The sequence below is a fragment of the Trachypithecus francoisi genome, unplaced genomic scaffold (genome assembly GCF_009764315.1).
Source record: "Trachypithecus francoisi isolate TF-2019V2 unplaced genomic scaffold, Tfra_2.0 Lachesis_group3, whole genome shotgun sequence".
NCBI lineage: Eukaryota > Metazoa > Chordata > Mammalia > Primates > Cercopithecidae > Trachypithecus > Trachypithecus francoisi.
The window spans coordinates 16,808,478-16,829,835 of NW_022681468.1; the positions used below are offsets into that span (position 1 = coordinate 16,808,478).

Sequence of the window (21,358 nt, forward strand, 5' to 3'; positions counted from 1 at the left end):
GAAGGTGCAATTCCTCCTGGTTGCCAGAATCTGCACTGGGTTGGTAGAAGTCAAGTGATTTGGATCTGACTTTGGATTTAAGTGCAAACAAGAGAGCTGGTTTTGCCCAGGCCACACTTGGAGGGCACTCCAAAGTCTCTGCTCTGCAGAGAAAGTGAGGTGATCCCGCACCTGCATGTAGAAAGAGGGGCCACCTAGCAGAAGGAGAAACCCGCACTGGGAGGCTGCTACCTGGTGAGCACTGGCGATGCTCAACTAGCAATGAAATCCCTCAGGACAGCCACTGCCATCTGTTTCCAGGAGAGAGACCAACAACCTAGGTCTCACTCTCAAGGATGATGCACAAGAACACTCAGAGAATCAGGAGCGTGCACCTCCTGGTGGTGGAGACACAAAGATGCATAGAATAAAATCCCTGCCGGGAGGCTGTAATTAACATACATGAAAAAAGATTGGGAGAAATAGACAGGTGCAGGCATCTACCTTCGAACGCGGTGACCTCCATGGTCCTGAGAATGAGGAAGGTCTGCTGTAATTAAGGCCAGGCTTAACCGGACTCTCCCAGGACCAGAGGAATTTCTAGTTAGGTTGACAACATTTTCTCAAACTTGGCTGCCCCTTAGAATCACCTGGGGAGGTTTTAAAATCCCGAAGCCCAGGTCATGCCCCAGACCACTCAAATCAGAATCTCTGCGGGTGGCAACCAGATGTCAGTAGTTGTTAAAGCGCCTCAGGTGATTCCAATGCGCAGCCAAGTTTGAACGCCCTGGTCTACACCCAGGGAAGTCCAAGGGGGTCTGGGTGCAGAGAGAAACAACAGGAAGCTGTCTGGAGCCTGAGTACAGATATGTGGGGAGAGGCTGCTGGCTGGAAGTACACATAAGTCCACAAAGGGTGGTGAAGGGAAGGGTGGTAACAACTATGATACTCTGGATAGAAATTGGAAATAAGCACTTTGGGAGGCCGAGGCGGGCGGATCACGAGGTCAGGAGATCGAGACCCTCCTGGCTAACACGGTGAAACCCCGTCTCTACTAAAAATACAAAAAACTAGCCGGGCGCGGTGGCGGGCACCTGTAGTCCCAGCTACTCGGAGGCTGAGGCGGGAGAATGGCGGGAACCGGGAGGCGGAGCTTGCAGTGAGCCGAGATCGCGCCACTGCACTCCAGCCTGGGCGACACAGCGAGACTCCGCCTCAAAAAAAAAAAAAAAAAAAAAAAAGAAATTGGAAATAAGTTGGCACAGCTAAGGGGATCCACTGGGAAGTGAGCCAAAGTACTCAAGGAAGAGCTGCAATGAAAATTCGAGTTTGATTTTTCTTTGGTCTAGGGTATTTTGACCCCACCATATTTTGGGGAATACTTTTAGACTTAGAGAAAAGTTGCAAAGATAATACAGAAAGTTCTTGTATATCCCTGTAGGTTTCTTTTTCTTTCGTTCTTTTCTTTCTTTTTTCTTTGGAGACGGTCTCACTCTGTCCTCCGGGCTGGAATGCAGTGGTGCGATCTTGGCTCACTGCAACCTCCTCCTCCTGGGTTCAAGTGATTCTCCTGCCTCAGCCTCCCAAGTAGCTGGGATTACAGGCACATGCCACCATGCTCAGCTAATTTTTGTATTTTTAGTGGAGATGGGGTTTCACCATGTTGGTCAGGCTGGTCTGGAATGCCTGACCTCAGATGATCCTCCCGGCTCAGCCTCCCAAAGTGCTGGGATTACAGGCGTGAGCCACTATGCCCGGTGCCTTTTGGTTTCTTCTAATGTTAAGATCTTACATTACCATGGCACATGGATCAAAACTCAAAACACCACCATTAGTATGTTACTACCCAGCAAACTCCAGACTTCATTTGGATTTCTCCTATTTTTCATCAACGTCCTTTTTCTGCTACAGGATCCAATCGAAGATGGTGCATTGATTTAGTCATCAGGTTTCATTTGTACCCCACCATTTTCAAACACTCTATTTGATTCAATTGGTGCTTTAAACTTAAAAACATTTTTGTTTTGTCTTTATGAATATGAATATATTTTTTCATCTGAATTTTACCACTGAAGAAATTGTATTGAGACAGTATTTTCCTCAGTGAATTCCATTACAAGCTACTTTAATTCTTTGAACAATTTTTCCATGCAGGTAAACCAGTACCATGTTTTTCCATCAAAAAAAAAAAACCTTTTCAACCAGGTGCAATGGCTCATGCCTGTAATCCTAGTGCTTTGGGAGGCTGAGGAGGGAAGATTGCTTGAGCTCAGGAGTTAAAGACTAGCCTAGCCTGGGCAATATGGCAAAACCCTGTCTACAAAAAATACAAAATATTAGCAGGGCATGGTGGCACACATCTGCGGTCCCAGCTACTCAGGAGGTTGGGGCGAAAGGATTGCTTGAGCCCAGAAGGATGAGGCTGCAATGAGCTGTGATGGCACCACTGCCCTCCACTCTGGGTGACAGAGCGAGACCCTGTCTTTAAAAAAAAAAAAAAAATCTTTTCAACAGATTTTTTTACAATAAACTTTACCAAAAATATTTGGTTCATCAATTACTTTTTGTCTATATGAATGCTGTCCATCATGTTTTTTGACAATCTGAATTTCCTTGGATGATCACATTTCCGCCAAGATTGATTTTCCTGAATCAAATTCCACATCTCCAGGTTTGCCAAGATGTGATCCTTCTGTTGATTAAAAAAACAATTTTACCATGTGCATTTTTCCTTCTGTTGCTTTTATTTCATTTGAGTTTTCTATCACATTTAATTTTTTGCAGTTCAATTGTTGTACTTTTCAACTGTACCACGTTTACTTTCTGCAGTTTCTCATTTGCAACAAATTTCTATCACTTGCAATTTTAACTATTGTATTTCCTTTTGCGTTTTTTCTACCAATAATATTTGCAGCGACGACTACAAGATTCATGATTTGCATTGTTTGTAGTTGAGCCGTGGAAGAACTGAATGGCTCTTCTCATCTCAGATACTCTAGAGATGCTCCACTGGCCGGGATGAATCAACTGCATTGCTCATCCAGTTCTTCTGGATGTTTGTGTTCACGCATGAACCAGCAGAGCAAGAATAGATGATGAGTCAAGTGAGTGAAATGATCTGCTTCATTTAAAAAAACTTTTTAAAAGCTTCACTTGGTGGGTGGGAGTCCCTGCATGTCAATGGCACTGCCTTACCCATGGAACACAGCGTAAATGGCATTGCTAGAGACACGCAGGATGGTGCAGGAATGTGAGAAAAAGGTAAGAAGGGCCAAGGAGAACAAGCAGGGCAGGATGTTTGGCTGAATTCCAGGCGAAGACACAGGGACCAGACGTGGTGCTGAGGCAGAGACTTGGTCTAAGAGAAGATGTCCTAGTTCCCAGAATTGGGATATAAGGTCAGGGTGGGGCCAGCCCCAAGGTTGATTTTCTGCTGAACAACTAGCCTAGGATCCTTAGACTCCCCAGGCGGAGGAGATTCTCTCTTAAGAGCCTGGAGGTGGCCCAGTGACCCACCTGTGAGGGATGCGTGGAAGGGGTGGGGCCAGAATTACTAGAGAAGTCGATTCACCTGAAGGAATCAGTCACCTTATTTATTTAGGTAAAAAAATAGTCACAAGAGAAGGTTTAGCTGTAATACTCCATGGTAAACAACTGCCTGCACAGAGGGAAAGTGGCTTTATTATTGTGGCCAAGCCATCTGGGGCAGTGATGTCACAGGGAGGGACAAGAGGGACATTCTACATCTACAGACGAAAGGGCTCAGACCCTTCTCCAGATGTCCCTGATAACCTTCTCCAAAGAAGTGCAGGTCAACATCTCTGCTTGGTCTCAGGACAACAAAAGCGAACATTTCACTGTCTTCCATACTGTCCTCTCCCACTGCCCGACTAGAATCAATGAAATTCACCGAATAAGGACACAGCTGGGAAATAATTGGGCTTGAGTAGCAACTAACAATTCCCCTCGTTCTTTCCCTGAGCTAATCAACCACATCTCCTAGAGCCAATAAGGAGAGGACCTCTTCTCTGTGTATATGTGAAATGTAACGTACCTTCGGGAAGAAAAGTGAATAAATGTATAAATGGCTTGAGCATCTTTGTAACCATTACCCAGTCAAGAAAAAGAAAATTTCCAGAACTTCAGTGGGTGGCCAACTCTCCAACCTCTATCTGACACCTCAGGACAGTTTCTTGACTTGCATAGAATCTGAGATTTGGATGGAGAACTAGAGCTTTGTTTTGCAAAGATCCACAAGATCTGGAGATGCCTAGAAATGAAGTTGGGGTTCTCAGCTTAGTGGCTTTAAGGCAACACTCAGGGAATTAAGTGTTAATAGGCTACTGCAGGGAGTTCCTGATCAGGGAGTTCAGAGTGAGACTCAGAGACTCAGGGATGTGTTTTGTTTTGTTGTGGTTTTTTTTTTTTTTTTTTTTTGAGACAAAGTCTTGCTCTTGTTGTACAGGCTGGAGTGCAATGGCGCCATCTCAGCTCACTGCAACCTCTGCCTCCAGAATTCAAATGATTCTCCTGCCTCAGCCTTCTGAGTAGCTGGGATTATAGGCACCTGCCACCACATCCAGCTAATTTTTGTAGTTTTAGCAGAGACGGGGTTTCACCATGTTGGCCAGGCTGGTCTCAAATTCCTGACCTCAGGTGATCTGCCCACCTTGGCCTCCCAAAGTGCTGGGATTACAGGCGCAAGCCACTGCACCTGGCCAGGGATATGCATATTTGTTAAGTACCCCAGGAGATTCAATAGTATGTGGCTCTCAAAGACATGCCGCTTTAGAAAGACATGCCCTGAACCCACAAACAGTTAGCTCAGGGGGCACTGTGTGACTCCTTATGTCCTTGCTACTCAACGTGTGGCCCCAGACTAGCTGCAGTGGCATCACATGGAATGTAAAATCCCAGGTCCCACTCTAGAGCTCCTGAATCAGTTGCTTTTTTTTTTTTTTTCTTTTTTGGAGACAAAGACTCAGTCTGTTCCCCAGGCTGGATTGTTGTGGCACAATGTCAACTCACTGCAACTTCTGCCTCCCGAGTAGCTGAGATTACAGGTGCCTGTCACCACGCCTGGCTAATTTTTGTATTTTTAGTAGAGACAGGGTTTTACCATGTTGGCAAGGCTGGTCTTGAACTCCTGACCTCAAGTGATTTACCTGCCTTGGCCTCCCAAAGTGCTGGGATTACAGGCGTGAGCCACCACACTGGCTCAGGTGCATTTTTATACAGTCTTGCTGGTAATCTGCATGCTCATTAAAGCTGTACTAGCACACCTCTGGGTTCCTTAAAGATAGTCCTCAACAGGGGCAGCGCTGCCCCTACAGGCCATTCAGGAAATTTGAGTTCGGCAGGTGGTTTGGCTGTCACAGTGATTGGCATATAGTATGGAGTGGGTAGGGCTGTTACATGTCCAGCACATTAAATAAATATCCTGGCTAGGTGAGGTGGTTCACGCCTATAATCCCAGCACTTTGGGAGGCTGAGGCAGATGGATCACTTGAGCCTCGGATTTCGAGACCAGCCTGGGCAACAAGGCAAAATCCTGTCTCTACAAAAAATACAAAAATTAGCTTGTTGTGGTAGTGCATACCTGTGGTCTCAGCTGCTCAGGAGGTTGAGGTGGGAGGATCACCTGAACCCAGGAGGCTGAGGCTACAGTGGGCTGTGACTGCACCACTGCACTCCAGCCTGGGTGACGGAGCAAGTCCTTTCTCACACACACACACACACACACACACAAAAAGCGCCAGGTGCGGTGGCTCACGCCTGTAATCCCAGCACTTTAGGAGGCCGAGGCGGGTGAATCACGAGGTCAGGAGATCGAGACCATCCTGGCTAACATGATGAAACCCTGTCTCTACTAAAAAATGCAAAAAATTAGCCGGGCACGGTGGCAGGCGCCTGTAGTCCCAGCTACTCGGGAGGCTGAGGCAGGAGAATGGTGTGAACCCAGGAGGCGGAGCTTGCAGTGAGCCAAGATGGTGCCACTGCACTCCAACCTGGGCAATAGAGTAAGACTCCACCTAAAAAAAAAGAAAAAAAAAAAAAAGAAAGAAAAGGAAGTCCTGCATCCTGTACAACTTCCAAATGTCTCACTGGATATTTATATATACATGTTTGCATTTATCTGAGCTTAGAACCTAATTCTTTTTTTTTTTATCTATAGGTTTTTTTTATTAGAAAAGAAATTAAACATTCTTACTAGAGACTGAAGAAGGAAATTAACAATCTTATAATTATAGAACAGGCAAACTTCATGATAGGGGATTCTTAAGTTTTCAAAGCATTGGGGCCTCTTTCCCAGATACACTCTTGGGGTAGGGGGCTGTAAGTTTTCTCTGATGTTTTACATTTTGTGCTTTAATTTTTGCTGGTACTCTAAATCAAATAAAGACACAGTGTTCAGGATTATATGGATGGCCATCTTAAATAACAGAGTGTTCCACATGACTACAGCCTCCGCACTTGTGCCTCTGATCCATGTGACAGCAAGACCAACTATGCTTAACTTTTCATATGATTTCTCCAGTTGGGTCCTGAGAGCTTTCACAGAATCTTTCACAGAATTGTTGACCATTTCCTATGAGATCTGTGAGAGGACAAGGTGGACAACACTGGCTCAGAGCAGTGATTCTCAAGGTGGGATGGGATGGTGTGGGGTTGAGTCTCTGGAGAGATGCATGTAGTTTGAAAGAACACATTCAAAATACCCACTGATTTCATAACACCAGCTCCATAAAGTCAAGCAGAAAAATGACTTCAGCTAATAGGCAGTAGCAGAAAACCAACCATGGATTCATCATTGTAGAGAAGGAGTCTGTATAAACATAGTTGAAAAACACTGGCTTAGAGGCAGAGGCATGCCGAAACATGGAGAACAGTAAGAAACGCGTGCCAAAGAGAAAGAACAAGTGAGGGTCAGTGGGCGAATCCTAGACCAGAATGTGTCACAGTCTTCTGAAAACCAAAGAGCACATCAAGAAGAAAACCAAGATGGCCTGTCAACCTTCTTGGCCCCGTGGTTAAGAGCAAGTTGATCCACTCTTAAATACTGAGCCAAAAGAAGAAAAAAGCTGTTTGTGCCCCCCAAATTCATCCACCAGGAAGTGCTGTCATCATGTGCAATGCTATCCAGCTCTTGAGGAGGGAAGTCAGCGTGTGGCCTGCTCTGTAGTTACTGCAAAACTCCAATCTGCTTTAGTCGCATCAGCAGTTCCCTACTCTATTGCAATAATGACTAGATCACTGGATCTGCCTATACAATCTTTACCGATAAAGACTCGAGGTCCTGTTCTTGCTCCCGTGAGCTGTTCCAAATAATTTTGAATCTCATTAGTGTAGCTGGTGGCTGTGATATTGACAAATTCCAGAAGCCCTTGTTTGATGGGCAATTGACTGAGGATCTCTTGGGGCCTGCTGCAGAATGGGCAGGTGGGCTTGATGAACACAACCACCTTCCCAGCCTGGATTTTGCAGTTCACAGACTCTTGAGCCATGCCAACAGGCTGCGGTCTCCCGGGGAGGAATCCTCAGTTGCAGGTATTGCATGGGTATTGAGCCAAACCTAATTCTTGTTTTGCAAATAAACGTACTCTTTGTTTTTTCACAATTTTAATGTTTACTGAAATTTCCAGGAAGGCAACTGCCCTGTAAGTTGAGGGAAGGCTCAACATGTATTTTTAAGAGTAACCAAATGTGCACCATCTCAGGCAATCAAAGTAATGCGGTGGTGTGCAGTACAGAACACCGGTGTCAGCCTACCTGTAGGTACAAACACCTGAGCACTTCATTATAGTCAGACCCTAGCATTTATATATAGACAAATACTTTTTTTTTTTTTGAGATGGAGTCTCACTCTGTCACCCAGGCTGGAGTGCAGTGGCGCAATCTCAGCTCACTGCAACCTCTGCTTCCTGGATTCAAGCGATTCTCCTGCCTCAGCCTCCCAGAGTAGCTGGGACTACAGGCATGCACCACCACGCCCAGCTAATTTTTGTATTTTTAGTAGAGATGGGGTTTCGCCATGTTGGCCAGGCTGGTCTGGAACTCCTGGCCTCAAACAATCCATGTGCCTTGGCCTCCCAAAGTGCTGGGATTACAGGTATGAGCCACTGCACCCGGCCCATATTATTTTACTATAAATGTTTTCTGTTGTTTATTCTTTTATAATTAGGGCAGTATAATGTCTTTCTAAAATATATGTATAGTTTATCGTATCTATAAAATTTCATTTCAGGATAATAAATATTTACAAAATTTCATGACAGTATCATAATTTTTTTTTTTTTTTGAAGACATAGTCTTACTCTGTCACCCAGGCTGGAGTGCAGTGGCGAGATCTCGGCTCACTGCAAGCTCTGCTTCCTGAGTTCAAATGATTCTCATGTCTCAGCCTCCCGAGTAGCTGGAATTACAGGCATAAGCCACCAGGCCTGGCTAATTTTTGTATTTTTAGTAGAGATAGGGTTTCACCATGTTGGCCAGGCTGGTCTCGAACTCCTGACCTCAGGTGATCCACCCGCCTCAGCCCTCCAAAGTGCTGGTATTACAGGTGTGAGCCACTGTGCCCGGTACTTTTCTTATTTTGCATATTAGTATGTGATGTGGAAAACATTTCAGATGGTACAGTATGTCAAAATGAGATCTCTTCAGAAGTTCTGTGTTAACTCTGGGGCCTTGTGGCACCCAGCTCATAAATTTTTTTTTTTTTTTTGACATAAAAAGGGAGTTGGCAGGATTTATAGGAGTTGAGCAAAACTATTCTGATTGAATCACCTCTTTTTCCAAAGGCCTTGAAACCCAGGGAGATGGACTGCCCAAGGTCACAGGGGTTAACTAGTGTCAAAAGAACCAGACACCCAAGAAGCAGACCCCAACCAGGACTTGGCCCCCTGCTACCAGCCTGCCCCCTGCCGGCTCAGCCTGCCCAGGTCTCTGGAGGGCTCCTTGTCTCCATAGAAAACCTCCTTCTATGCCCCTGCTTTTGCCAAGGCCTGGACAACACTCATCATGCAGTCTTACTAGGAAGCACGAAACCTTTGCTGGACTGTTATTATTTTTAATCCAGGACCTTTTATTTCATATGCAGAAATTACAGCTATAAAATAAATGTGCCTGGCTCTCTTTGGACACAAATTGCTGCCTGTCCTTGTCTGTTTAGAGCTGGATTCAAGGGTCTTCAAGAAAAATGGCCAAAAGGAAAGAAAAAAAAAACAAAAAAACTTCCTTGATTTGGGGAGACAATGGATTTTGCAGTTAAAACTCAAAGCTTGGGACTCTAACCCATGAGTACCCTAGTACCCTCAACAACCACAACCCAAGGCCACTGGGTGGGTGGTACTTAGTTTGCATACACAGAACGTCCCCATCAACTGTATAAAAACTTGTGTTGCTCCAGTGTTGGTTGTTCTGTCACTTGATTTATCCTGTATATTAAAGTCAAGGGACCCCGTTTTTCTCTAACATCTGTAATTTCAGGTAAGGACTCTAGAGGGAATAAGTGAGGTGAGGACCACTTCACCAAGGGGGTGAGAGAAGATCTCATGTCTTCAGGTGAGGCTGAAGATGGGGACCCAGTTTTATAAAAAGCTGAGAGAAGAAAAGGGCCTGAAGAAGAAAGGAGCTTGGACAATCAGGAGACAGGAGGCCAGTGTGAATGAGAGACATGGTGCTGCTGAATGCTTTGGATGGATAGGTGGACCCAACCTCACCCTATTTATGTAACCAATTTACCTCACGTAGCAAAACGGAGTTGAAAAGTAGCTGATCCTGGCTGGTGGCTCATGCCTGTAATCCTAGCACTTTGGGAGGTTGAGGCGTGCAGACCACTGGAGGTAAGGAATTTGACACCAGCCTGGCCAACATGGTGAAACCCCATCTCTACTGAAAAACAAAAATTAGCCAGGCGTGGTGGTGCATGCCTGTAATCCCAGCTACTTGGGATGCTGAGGCAGGAGAATCGCTTGAACCTGGGAGGTGGAGTTTGCACTGAGCCAAGATCGTGCCACTGCACTCCAGCCTGGGTGACAGTGCGAGACTCTCAAAAAAAAAAAAAAGAAAGAAAAGAAAAGAAAGTAGCTGATCCCAAGTTCAAGACAGTAACACCTCATAAGAAAAAGAACTCCCTGAGACTCTTCCACCTTCCTTGCCCAACCTGGATAGGATGGCGTCTCCCTTGGGCTTAATCTGACCATCCCAGGAGGACACGTGGCCCGGGAGAGAAACAGAATGCACATCATCCTGTGAGACAATTCTGGCAGGATTCCTCAAGTGATCACGCAATGGCTTCAAAGACATAAAAGAGATACTATTGTTAGGCAAATCCCAAGAGTCCCCAAAGATAGGAATGCATGTGTGACAGGGACAAGGTGTCTTTTTGCCATCTGGGTGCTGCTGTGCCAAGAGAGAAAACCGTCTCCAGAGAACATGTTTTCAGTGAGGTTTCCAGAAACTCATCAAAGAATGGCCTATATGATCATAGATTTCAAAGAATCTCTGTGGAAATAATAAATGTTACTGTTTTAAGAGGGGAAAAGGGGTCTGGAGAGAAAGCCCAGAAACCACTCAGTTCCTGACACCCAAAAAGAATGCAGGGAGGGGCCAAAAGGCATATGCAGGAGGAGGAGGCACTCAGGGCCATGCCAGGCTTTTATTCCTAGGTGTCCTTGAGGAAGAACAAGATTAGGAGGCTCGGCTGAGAAGAGAAAAATTCATGTCAAAGGAAAACTGAGTGGAGGAGCGAGATGAGTGAGTTGTCAGAAAAGGGGAAAGATCAGGAGAGAAAAAGAGACAAGAGAAGCTAACTCCTGCCCAACAGGAATGTGAAGAGGCAAAGACGGGGTCTTCAGGAAGCCTTGAGACTGATCTTACACATCTGGGTACCGCCTGTGCCTCATTGAGCTGCTGAGAATGGAAGCCGAAAAGGCAAAGTCTTTTAGGTAGGAGATGCACTTAGAGATCTCTCTGGTCCAGGAGAGAGAGAAACAACAACAAAAAACCTGTCTGGGCCTGGTGCAGTGACTCACACCTGTCATCCCAGCACTTTGGGAGGCCAAGGTGGACAGATCACCTGAGGTCAGGGGTTCGAGACCAGCCTGGTCAACATGGTGACACACCGTCTCTACTAAAAATACAAAAATTAGCCAGGCATGGTAGTGGAAGTCTATAATCCCAGTTACTCAGGAGGCTGAGGCAGGAGAATTGCTTGAACTCGGGAGCCGGAGGTTGCAGTGAGCCGAGATCACGCCATTGCATTCTAGCCGACAAGAGCGAAACTCCGTCCCACAAGAAAAGAAAACCTGTCTGTCTCTCTGGGGTGGACAGGATGCTCTAGTTTTCATGTGTGTTTCAATCCCCAAAAATATCTGCATTATTTTTCATGGGAAAAGATCCTGGATAAAATAACTCAGATTGCCCTTAAATTCCCACAGATGCTGCCGAGGCTGCAGAGAAAAGGGAAAACTTATACACTGTTGGTAGGAATGTAAGTTATTTTGGCCACCGTCGAAAGAAGTTTGGAGATTTCTCAAAGAACTTAGAGTTACCATTTGATCCAGAAATCCTATTCCTAGGTATATACCAAAGGAAAATAGATCATTTTTCAAAAGAGATAAATGCACTTGTATGTTCCTCACTTTGCTAGTCACAATAACAAAGACATGGAATCAACCTAGGTGCCCATCAACAGTGGACTGGATTAAGACAATGTGGCATTATATATACATATACACCATGAAATACTATACAGCCTTAAAAAAGGACAAAATCATGTCCTTTGCAGCAATGTGAATGGAGCTGGCAGTCATAATCCTAAGTGTATAACACAGGAACAGAAAACCAAATACTGCATGTTCTCACTTATAAGTGGGAGCTAAACATTGAGCATCCACAGACATAAACATGGGAATAACAGAAACTGCAGACTACTAGAGCAGGGCGGGAGGGAGGCATGGGTTGAAAAACTACCTATTGAGTACCACGCTTATTACCTGAGTACAATATACCCATGTAACAAACTTGCACATGTACCTCCTGTATCTAAAATAAAAGTTGGGGGGAAAAAAGTCCCAGAATGTTAACAGAACTAAAATTCCCCCAAATCTAATGTCTAATACCTTAGATGAAAGCTTGGCAACTCAATTGGAAGACAGCAACCCACAGGGAGACAAAAAGTCAGTGTTAATGTCTAAGCACAGCCATACTGACTGAGAAGCTCTGTGGAAAAGCACCACTTCCCAAAGGCCATGAGGAATCATGGGAGGAATTTCACAGTGGGTCGTGGGAGAGACTCTACTGTCAGTGTCATTGACTCCCAATAACCAGGAAGGAGACAGGAGAGAAGACAACATTCTGAAGGTGGCTGTGTAGGGCAGGGGTTGAGATGCTGGGCACTGGAGTCCAATCATCCAGGATCGAATCCTGCCTTTGCCACCCAGCATTGTGGCATAGGCAAGATTCTTACTTGATTCTTCTAAGCTTCCATTTTACATCAATTAATGAAGATACTATAGTTGATGGGAGAGTTATGAGCTGAATCTGCAGCCAGTGAACTTTCTGTATACTGGCTGGTGTTGTTACCAGCTCTACATCACAGCTGTACATTCTGCCTTAAAGGGAATTCCTGGAGCCCCTAGAGATCTGGAGGAGTGCATTTCAATGGAGGGATTTCTTTTTTAAAATTTTTTACTTCCGGCCAGGTGCAGTGGCTCATGCTTATAATCCCAGCACTTTGGGAGGCCGAGGTGGGTGGATCACCTGAGGTCAGGAGCTTGAGACCAGCCTGGCCAACATGGAGAAACCCCATCTCTACTAAAAATACAAAATTAGCCGGGTGTGGTAGCACATGCCTGTAATCTCAGCTACTTGGGAGGTTGAGGCAGGAGAATCACTTGAATCTGGGAGGTGGAGGTTGCAGTGAGCCAAGATTATGCCACTGTACTTCAGCCTGGGCAACAAGAGCAAAACTCCGTTTCAAAAAATATATATATTTCCATAGGCTTTTGGGGGAAAGGTGGTATTTGGTTACATGAAAAAGTTCTTTAGCGGTGACTTGTGAGGTTTTTTGTTTTTGTTTTTTTTTGGAGAAGGAGTCTCACTCTGTCGCCCAGGCTGGAGTGCAGTGGTACGATCTTGGCTCACTGCAACCTCCACCTCCCGGGTTCAAGTGATTCTCCTGCCTCAGCCTCCCGGGTAGCTGGGATTACAGGAGTGCGCCACCACGCCCAGTTAATTTTTTTGTATTTTAGTAGAGACAGGGTTTCACCATGTTGCCTGGGGTGGTTTCAAACTCCTGAGCTTAGGCAATCCATCTGCCTCGGCCTCCCAAAGTGCTGGGATTACAGGCATGAGCCACCACGCTTGGCCAACTTGTGAGATTTTGGTGCACCCATCACCACAGCAGTATACACTGAACCCAATTTGTAGTCTTGTATCCCTCTCCTGCAGTCCCACTCGATGGGAGAATTTCTGAATGTGGTGCCCCTGCCCCCTTGTCTAGGTATTGGTTTTGCCATACGAGGACAACACACAGGTCCGGGACAAGATATAAGAGTGGAGACGTGCTGGGACTTCAGATCAAGATTTCAGATAAATCAAATCTCCTGCCCATTTGGTGCCAGAAGTGATTTCAGAGAGAGACTGAACAACAGGGGCAAAAAACGGATTTTGCGCCCACTGTGAAGCAGACATGGTTCGAAACAGCCGGCCTGTGTCACCTGGTCTACTCCTCAGCACAACTTCAGGTGTGACTGTTACCACCCCATGTCACAGACGCAGAAACTGAACAGGCGACTGAAGCACCTCGAATGACATAATTTCATCATATACTGCAACCTCCTTAGTTGGAAAGCACGTGGAAGCATCTGCCTGACGCAAATATCTAGTAACACCTGTAACCCCAGCACTTTGGGAGGCTGAGGTGGGAGGATTGCTTGAGCCCTAGAGTTTGAGACCAGCCTGGGCAACATAGTGAAACTCTGTCTCTACAAATAAATAAAACAATTGGCCGGGCATGGTGGCACACACCTGTGGTCCCAGCTGGTCGAGAGGCTGAGGTGGAAGGATCACTTGAGCCCAAGAGTTGCAGGCTGCATAAGATGTGATCATGCCCTTGCACTCCAGCCTGGGCGACAAAGCAAGGCCCGGTCCCAGGAAAAAGCAACAAACCAACCTAGTGCTGAGATGCAAATACAATTTTAAAAGTTGCAGCTCTTCAGACTATTTTTCAGAATCATTCCACTGTTTCACGTGGACAAATCAAAGTTATAAAAATAGCCACTACTAATCTGATAAAATTACTGCTTTCCTTTGTTCAATCCACTGCTTCACACTTTGAGGCCTGCCTAACATCCTTGAGACTGATTAGACCTTCCTCTTCTATTAGGTAGGCAATGTTCTCTCCAGCAAACAGAAGAAGGCCTCATGTCCCCAAGGTCACCAGAACCAGCCAGAAAGTGGCTTGTTGAATGTAATTTCACGCAGAATCAGCTTCCAGTTTAGATGTCATTAGGGCCAGCGTTGCTGAGGTTTGAGACTTGGCCAGTGATAAACAGGTCACCAAAATGCAGCCACAGCACCTATTATAGAGTTTCTTTGGTGGAAACATGGACTCACTTGTTTACATCAAGGTTCCCAAATAAAGATATTTTTAGTTTCATTGAGTTCTTTTTTTCTGTGGCCAAACCCTAATTATCCAGGTGTAGATTATCTATGCTATTAACTCCAAAGTGGGATTGACTCCAGAAAACTTGATTCTGGCCCCTTGGTACTTCCTAACACAGAACATGCAAATTAATTTTAATACTGGCTTGTGATGGGAAGGGCAGGAGCAAGCTGAGCCTTAGGTAATGTGCAAATAGAACAGCAGCTTCAGAAGAATCCAGAGCTGCATGGTTAGTTGGGTTCTTAGTCTTCATCAGGGAAGGAGATGTAAGTTTTTTGTGTATGTCAAAGCCAAATAAGCACAAATTTGGGACGGTCTGCCCTGCTTTTTGCCTGCCCTGGAAGGAAAAATTATGTTGGTTTGGTATGAGAAAGGATGTGGCTTTGGGACCCCCCCCTCCTTGAGCAGAGGTCCCAGATCCTTGTGAAGAATGCTGTGAACATCTCACCCACCTATTGTTTATTTATCTGCTGTACGGTCAGGTTGTCATGGCTGTTGGCGTGCTGCTTCAAGTTATGCAGGGTTTACTTTGCTGTGCAATCGCAATGACTTTCATCCTCAATATTTGCCTAAACAATCAGCACTTTTCTCCCTAGTTGTCCCAAATGGGAAGCTTGATGCTATATATACAGCCAATTGTTGAGCCAGAAACACCTTTCTAATAACTCACTCTAGGGATAAATCAATCCTCAATCTCCTGGAGCCAAATCTATGAGCATTCTATTTTTTCCTGGAATTTTTCATATACTCAACTTGTAGGAAAAAGAGATAATTAACAAGAAACAAGATGCGGCAGTTTATTTAGGATACTTGCAAAGCCACCAAGGGGTATCTTGAATAAGGGTAAAGAGTTCCATGTCGGACAGCCTCTATACCTGCAGTTGCTCCTAACAATGTCAGAGGCAATGCACAGTCCTGAACTTTCCTCACATGAAAGTTCAACAGCACTGAGAAAACTCTACTTACTGAGAAAGCAGAGTGGACTAACATATTTAAAAATATCATCTCAACTATGTTACAACCATATACACAGTGTTTGGGAAGAATCGCACAAAAACATAAGTGGTCATTCTGAATAGTAGGTGATTTTTGTTCTTTTTTTTTTTTTTTAATAGAGACGGAGTCTTGCTCTGCCGCCCAGGCTGGAGTGCAGGCGCGATCTCGGCTCACTGCAAACTCCGCCTCCTGGGTTCAAACAATTCTATGCCTCAGCCTCCCAAGTAGCTGGAAATATAAGCAACTGCCAACACACCCGGCTAATTTTTGTATGTTTAGTAGAGATGGGGTTTCACCATCTTGGCCAGACTGGTCTTGAACTCCTGGTCTCATGATCCACCTGCCTCGGCCTCCCAAAGTGCTGGGATTATAGGCATGAGCCACCACGCCCGGCCTTGTTCTTTAATTTCAAAGGTAGATACAAAATTATTTTCTAAAGATTCGCAGTAGAATCCTAGTAGTCCTTGGTAATGAGAGAGAAATCAATTAAGGGGGACAATCCCATCCCCAATGCAATGTAGATGGGGTTTTCTTTCTTTCTTTTTTTTTTTGAGACCGCGTCTCACTCAGTTGCCCAGGCTGGAGTGCAGTGGCATGATCTCGGCTCACTGCAACCTCCACCTCCCCGGTTCAAGCGATTCTCTTGCCTCAGCCTCCCAAGTGGCAGGGATTACAGGCGCCTGTCACCATGCCTGGCTAATTTTTGTATTTTTAGTAAAGATGGAGTTTCACCATGTTGGCCAAGCCAGTCTCGAACTCCTGACCTCAGGTGATCCACCCGCCTTGGCCTCCCAAAGTGCTGGGATTACAGGTGTGAGCCGCCGTGCCCAGCTGCAGGTGGGGTTTTCATGGTCTCCAGAAGGGCTTTCTCTGCGATGTGACCACACTGACCTTCAGCCTGGGTGGTCATGCGCTTAATACTGTTATATAAATTATAGCACTTCAAAACTTTAACTTAACTTCACCCTAAGCAATGAGAGCCAAGAAATCAGAGTATTTTTGTGTGCCATTTAAATAAACAAAAATTGAAATAAATAATAAATGCCAATGAAATAGCCATTAATAAAATACACTGTCTTCCATGTGTTACCTGAAATGATGTGTGACCCCCGTGGTACTTGGGAACAACCAGGTTTTCTGAATTCACATTTTAAAGTCTATGAACCCGTAGGTGAGTGTGTGACACGTGGAGCATAGAGACAGACACATGAGGCAGATGCATGAGATGCCGGCCCAGAGACAGACAGAGTCATCCCCTCCCCAGGAGGGAAGTTTCTGCCCTGGAACACTGAGAAAGAGAGAAAGAGCTGGATCCTTGTGACAAATTCTCCTTGTTTGCTTATGTTAGTTTGAGTAGGACTGGATTTAAAGAGTCCCATTCTTTCTGGGCGCGGCGGCTCATGCCTGTAATTCCAGCACTTTGGGAGGCTGAGACCTGCAGATCACGAAGTCAGGAGATGGAGACCATCCTGGTTAACACGGTGAAACCCTGTCTCTACCAAAAATACAAAAAATTAGCCGGGTGTGGTGGTGGGCACCTGTAGTCCCAGCTACTCAGGAGGCTGAGGCAGGAGAATGGCGTGAACCTGGGAGGTGGAACTTACAGTGCGCCGAGATCACGCCACTGCACTCCAACCTGGCGACAGAGCAAGACTCTGTCTCAAACAAAAAAAAGAAAAAAGAAAAAAAAGAGTCCCATTTCCCCTTCCTCTGCCCCTCATTATACACTCATTACTAATGGCCAATAACTGGATGAGAGATACATAGGGGTTCCTATACCCTATTCCTTTTTCTAAAGAGGAACGGTTTATTGCGATTGTCTTGTTTTTCTTCCAGTATTGTATACTGGGCGTGTTGTGCATGGTTTAATCTGATTGCTTAGTCCACAAATGGCAGCTGGTGAGCATTCATATCTGGGGAACATGAGCTTCTGTGTGCTGCAGCTCCACAGGACTTTGAATATTCTGCCATCAGGGATGGGGAATACAGCTTGTGGCAGTCAATGAGACCGCTGGTGCTATTGTTTGGCTATGGTTTGAATATGTCCCCACCAAAATTCATGCTGCAATTTGATCTCCAATGTGGTGGTGGTGGAAGGTGGGGCCTAGAGGGAGGTGTTGGGGTCATGGGGGCAGATCCCTCGTGAATGGCTTGGTGTCATTCTTGTGGCATTGAGTGAGTTCTCGCTTTGGTGAGACTGGATTAGTTTCCATGGGAATGGATCAGTTCCCTTGACAGTGGGTTGTTATAAAGCCAGAATGCCCCCGGGTTCATGCCTGTCTGCTTCCCCTTTAACCTTCTCCACCCTGTTAAGGTTCAGCATGGGAAGCCCTTGCCAGAAGCCAGGGTCCTGCTCTTGAACTTCCAGCCTGCAGAACTATGAACTAAAGAAATCTCTTTTCTTTACAAATTACCCAGGCTCAGGTATTCTGTTATAGCAACACAAGACGAACTAAGACAGCTGGTTCTATTGGGCAGAGGCATCTCTGGGTGTATAGGAAGGAGGGTTTATGCTAAGAGGTAGAACAAAATACAGAAAACAAGGTTTGGGTTTCATCTCCTGCTCCCCTTCACTGAGGCAGCCATGTTTGTGCTGCTGGATCCAAGTCCCCAGGATTCACCTGACTGGACAAGGGATAAACACCTGACCCCCACATTTGGCCAATCAGATTCTCTCAGGAATGTCACTTGGGATTAAGAAACAGTAGGCAGTCATCGTTAGTTGTTTCAACTGAGGCGACAAAAACTCAGGGCTGAGGGGTGGCCATCAACAGCCAAGAATGGGAAGAAGCAGAAAGTAGAAGTCAAAAGCAAAAGAAAGAGAGAAGCAAAGAAAAGAACCTGAGAAAATGGCCGCCAATTCTTGCTGATTTTCCACTTTCTGGCCTAGCACTGTTGTAAGTCTCAAATTTGCTTCCTGCCCTGCAGTTCCATGAACTACCCCGTATGTATCCTTACAATACAATCTACAATTTGTCTTGAGCTGATTCAAGTTAGTTCCTAATATTTGCAAGCAGAATGGTCTTGACTAAGATAATACAGAAAACATGGCCATACATACTGCTAATAAAATTGTTCCTAGTTTTTACAATATAATAATTTATTTTGTTGTATTTTGCAAAGACGACTAAGAATTCAGGCATCTCACCGTCTGTGATATTGTAAAATATATATTTGGTCTTTATCCCTGGTTCCTGATGTATAGCTCCTAAAATCTGTAGATTCTCTGATGTGATGTCTTTTTGTTTTTTTTGTTTTTTTTGTTTTTTTTTTTTGTTGAGACGGAGTCTCGCTCTGTCGCCCAGGCTGGAGTGCAGTGGCCGGATCTCAGCTCACTGCAAGCTCCGCCTCCCGGGTTTACGCCATTCTCTCGCCTCAGCCTCCCGAGTAGCTGGGACTACAGGCGCCCGCCATCTCGCCTGGCTAATTTTTTTTTTTTTGTATTTTTTTTTAGTAGAGACGGGGTTTCACCGTGTTAGCCAGGATGGTCTTGATCTCCTGACCTCGTGATCCGCCCGTCTCGGCCTCCCAAAGTGCTGGGATTACAGGCTTGAGCCACCGCGCCCGGCCGTGATGTCTTTTTGTATGTTAATGAGTTGACTGTTGACTGGCAGCCCTTAGGTAGTTTCAGAATGGGGCTGGTCACCAGAAAGACCAAGGCATGATTAGAGAGTTGGGACTTATAGCCCCACACTGCAACCTCCAGGGAGGGGAGAGGAGCTGAAGGCTGAGTTGATCACCAATGGCCAATGGTTTAATCAATCATATCTATATAATAAAATCTCTATAAAAACCCAAAGGGATAAGGTTTGGAGAGCTTCCAGATAGCTGAACACATGGACGTTCCTGGAGGGTGGCTCACCCCAGAGAGGGTTTGGAAGCTCCACACCTCTTCCTATAGGTGTTATCCTATGCATCTCTTCATCTGTATCCTTTGTAATATCTTCTATAGTAAACCAGTAAACTGAAGTGTTTCCCTGAGTTCTGTGAGCCACTCTAGTAAAGTAAGCAAACCCAAGGAGGGAGTTGTGGGACCTGATTTACTGCCAGCCAGTCAGAAGCACAGGTCAAATATGGAGCCTGCAATTGACAGCTGAAGGTGGGGGGCAGATTAGGGACTGAGCCCTCGACCTGTGAGATCTGACTCTATCTCCAGATAGATAGTGTCAGAATTGAACTGAATTAGAAGACATCCAGATGGTGTTTGCTGCAGAGGACACCAGCTTGCTTGATATGTAGGATAATACCCTGCCCCTGAAGTGTGGACCGAGTCTTGTCTCCTTCGAGTCGACCGGAGCTAGGACTTGAGTTGACGTGAGCTAGGACTTGATCTGTTTTAGCCCCAGGAAGAGGAAGCAAGTTAAGCAAGTACTCCATTTGGTCACAGAAGCCTTCTGTGTTGATCGTTGTTGAGTGAGAGAATAGAAAAAAAACAGCCTAAGTTTTTCCACTCTTAGACCATCTGAACAAGTTTGAGAATAATGCTCTAACTTACTGGGAAAAAAGAAAAGAGAGGCCCTTCTGGGGTCTTCACCCAAACACATCTGGAAAAAAAATAAGATAGCTGATTAGAAGCAGCAGAAGATATGTTGACTGTAACACTGAGTTTCAAGGAAGAGCAAAACTCAGAATCGCTTTAGGAAGTTTTGGTGTTTGTTTCAAATGGCGCTACCAAGGCTCTATCTCAGAGCTACTGAATCAAAAGCTGAGTCAAGTAATCGAGGCAGTTATACATTTTTTTTAGTTTCCTAGGAGATCGTGCTGTGCACCCCTGTTAGAAAGAGCCACTTGATCTCAGTACAAAGGGACATCTGAGAAAAGAAAGGACTCTAGATATCACAGATTAATGTAGGGACAAATAAAGCTAGCCACAGTGGTTCCTTGATGGTGTTGCCTTTTTTGACAGAAACGCTGTGATTCTCTGCCCATAAAGATGAACTTCAAACATCCAAAAGGGCTTAAATTATATTTGGCACACATTTTCTGAAGAGGCGGGGTAACACGTAATCCATTTATTTTAAATGCGTTCACCAAAATGGTTAAGATAAAAACAATTTGGGACAAACACAATTCTAGACAAAACTTTAATTCTTAGAAAAGTCCCTGGTAGGCTGGACACAGTGGCTCCTGCCTGTAATCCCAGCAGCACTTTGGGAGGCCGAGGCAGGTGGATCATGAGGTCAGGAGATCGAGACCATCCTGGCTGACACGGTGAAACCCTGTCTCTACTAAAAATACAAAAAATTAGCCAGGCGTGGTGGCGGGTGCCTGTAGTCCCAGCTACTCGGGAGGCTTAGGCAGGAGAATGGCATGAACCCAGGAGGTGGAGCTTGCAGTGAGCCGAGATTGCGCCACTGCACTCCAGCCTGGGCAACAGAGCGAGACTCTGTCTCGAAAAAAAATAAAAAAGAAAAAGAAAAGTCCCTGATAATGAAGACAATCATCCTCCAGGTGCCAAATAAACCCAGTGGTGCGGTGCTGCCCCTGAAATGTGGACTGAGTCTTGTCTCCTTCGAGTTGACTGGAGCTAGGACTTGAGTTGACGTGAGCTAGGACTTGATCTGTTTTAGCCACAGGAAGAGGAAGCAAGTTAAGCAAATACTCCATACTCTGATGTTGACTCATAGATTACAAGAAACACAATCAGTTTCATTATGGAAATCAAGCCCTTTGTATTTACCTCACTGGTGAAAATTCAGTTGAACAAACACTAGA

The 21,358-nt window shown here is 45.4% G+C and overlaps 2 protein-coding genes across 2 annotated transcripts in view; both read right to left on the reverse strand.

Moving 5' to 3' along the window:
- KCNK13 (potassium two pore domain channel subfamily K member 13) overlaps positions 1-21,358 on the reverse strand; it is a 128,583-nt gene that overhangs the window by 71,871 nt on the left and 35,354 nt on the right. The window lies entirely within an intron of this gene.
- Positions 7,082-7,729, reverse strand: LOC117071559 (glutaredoxin-1-like). The gene has a single exon (XM_033191629.1). It carries the CDS (start codon positions 7,482-7,484, stop codon positions 7,206-7,208), a length of 279 nt encoding a protein of 92 aa, XP_033047520.1. The 5' UTR covers positions 7,485-7,729; the 3' UTR covers positions 7,082-7,205.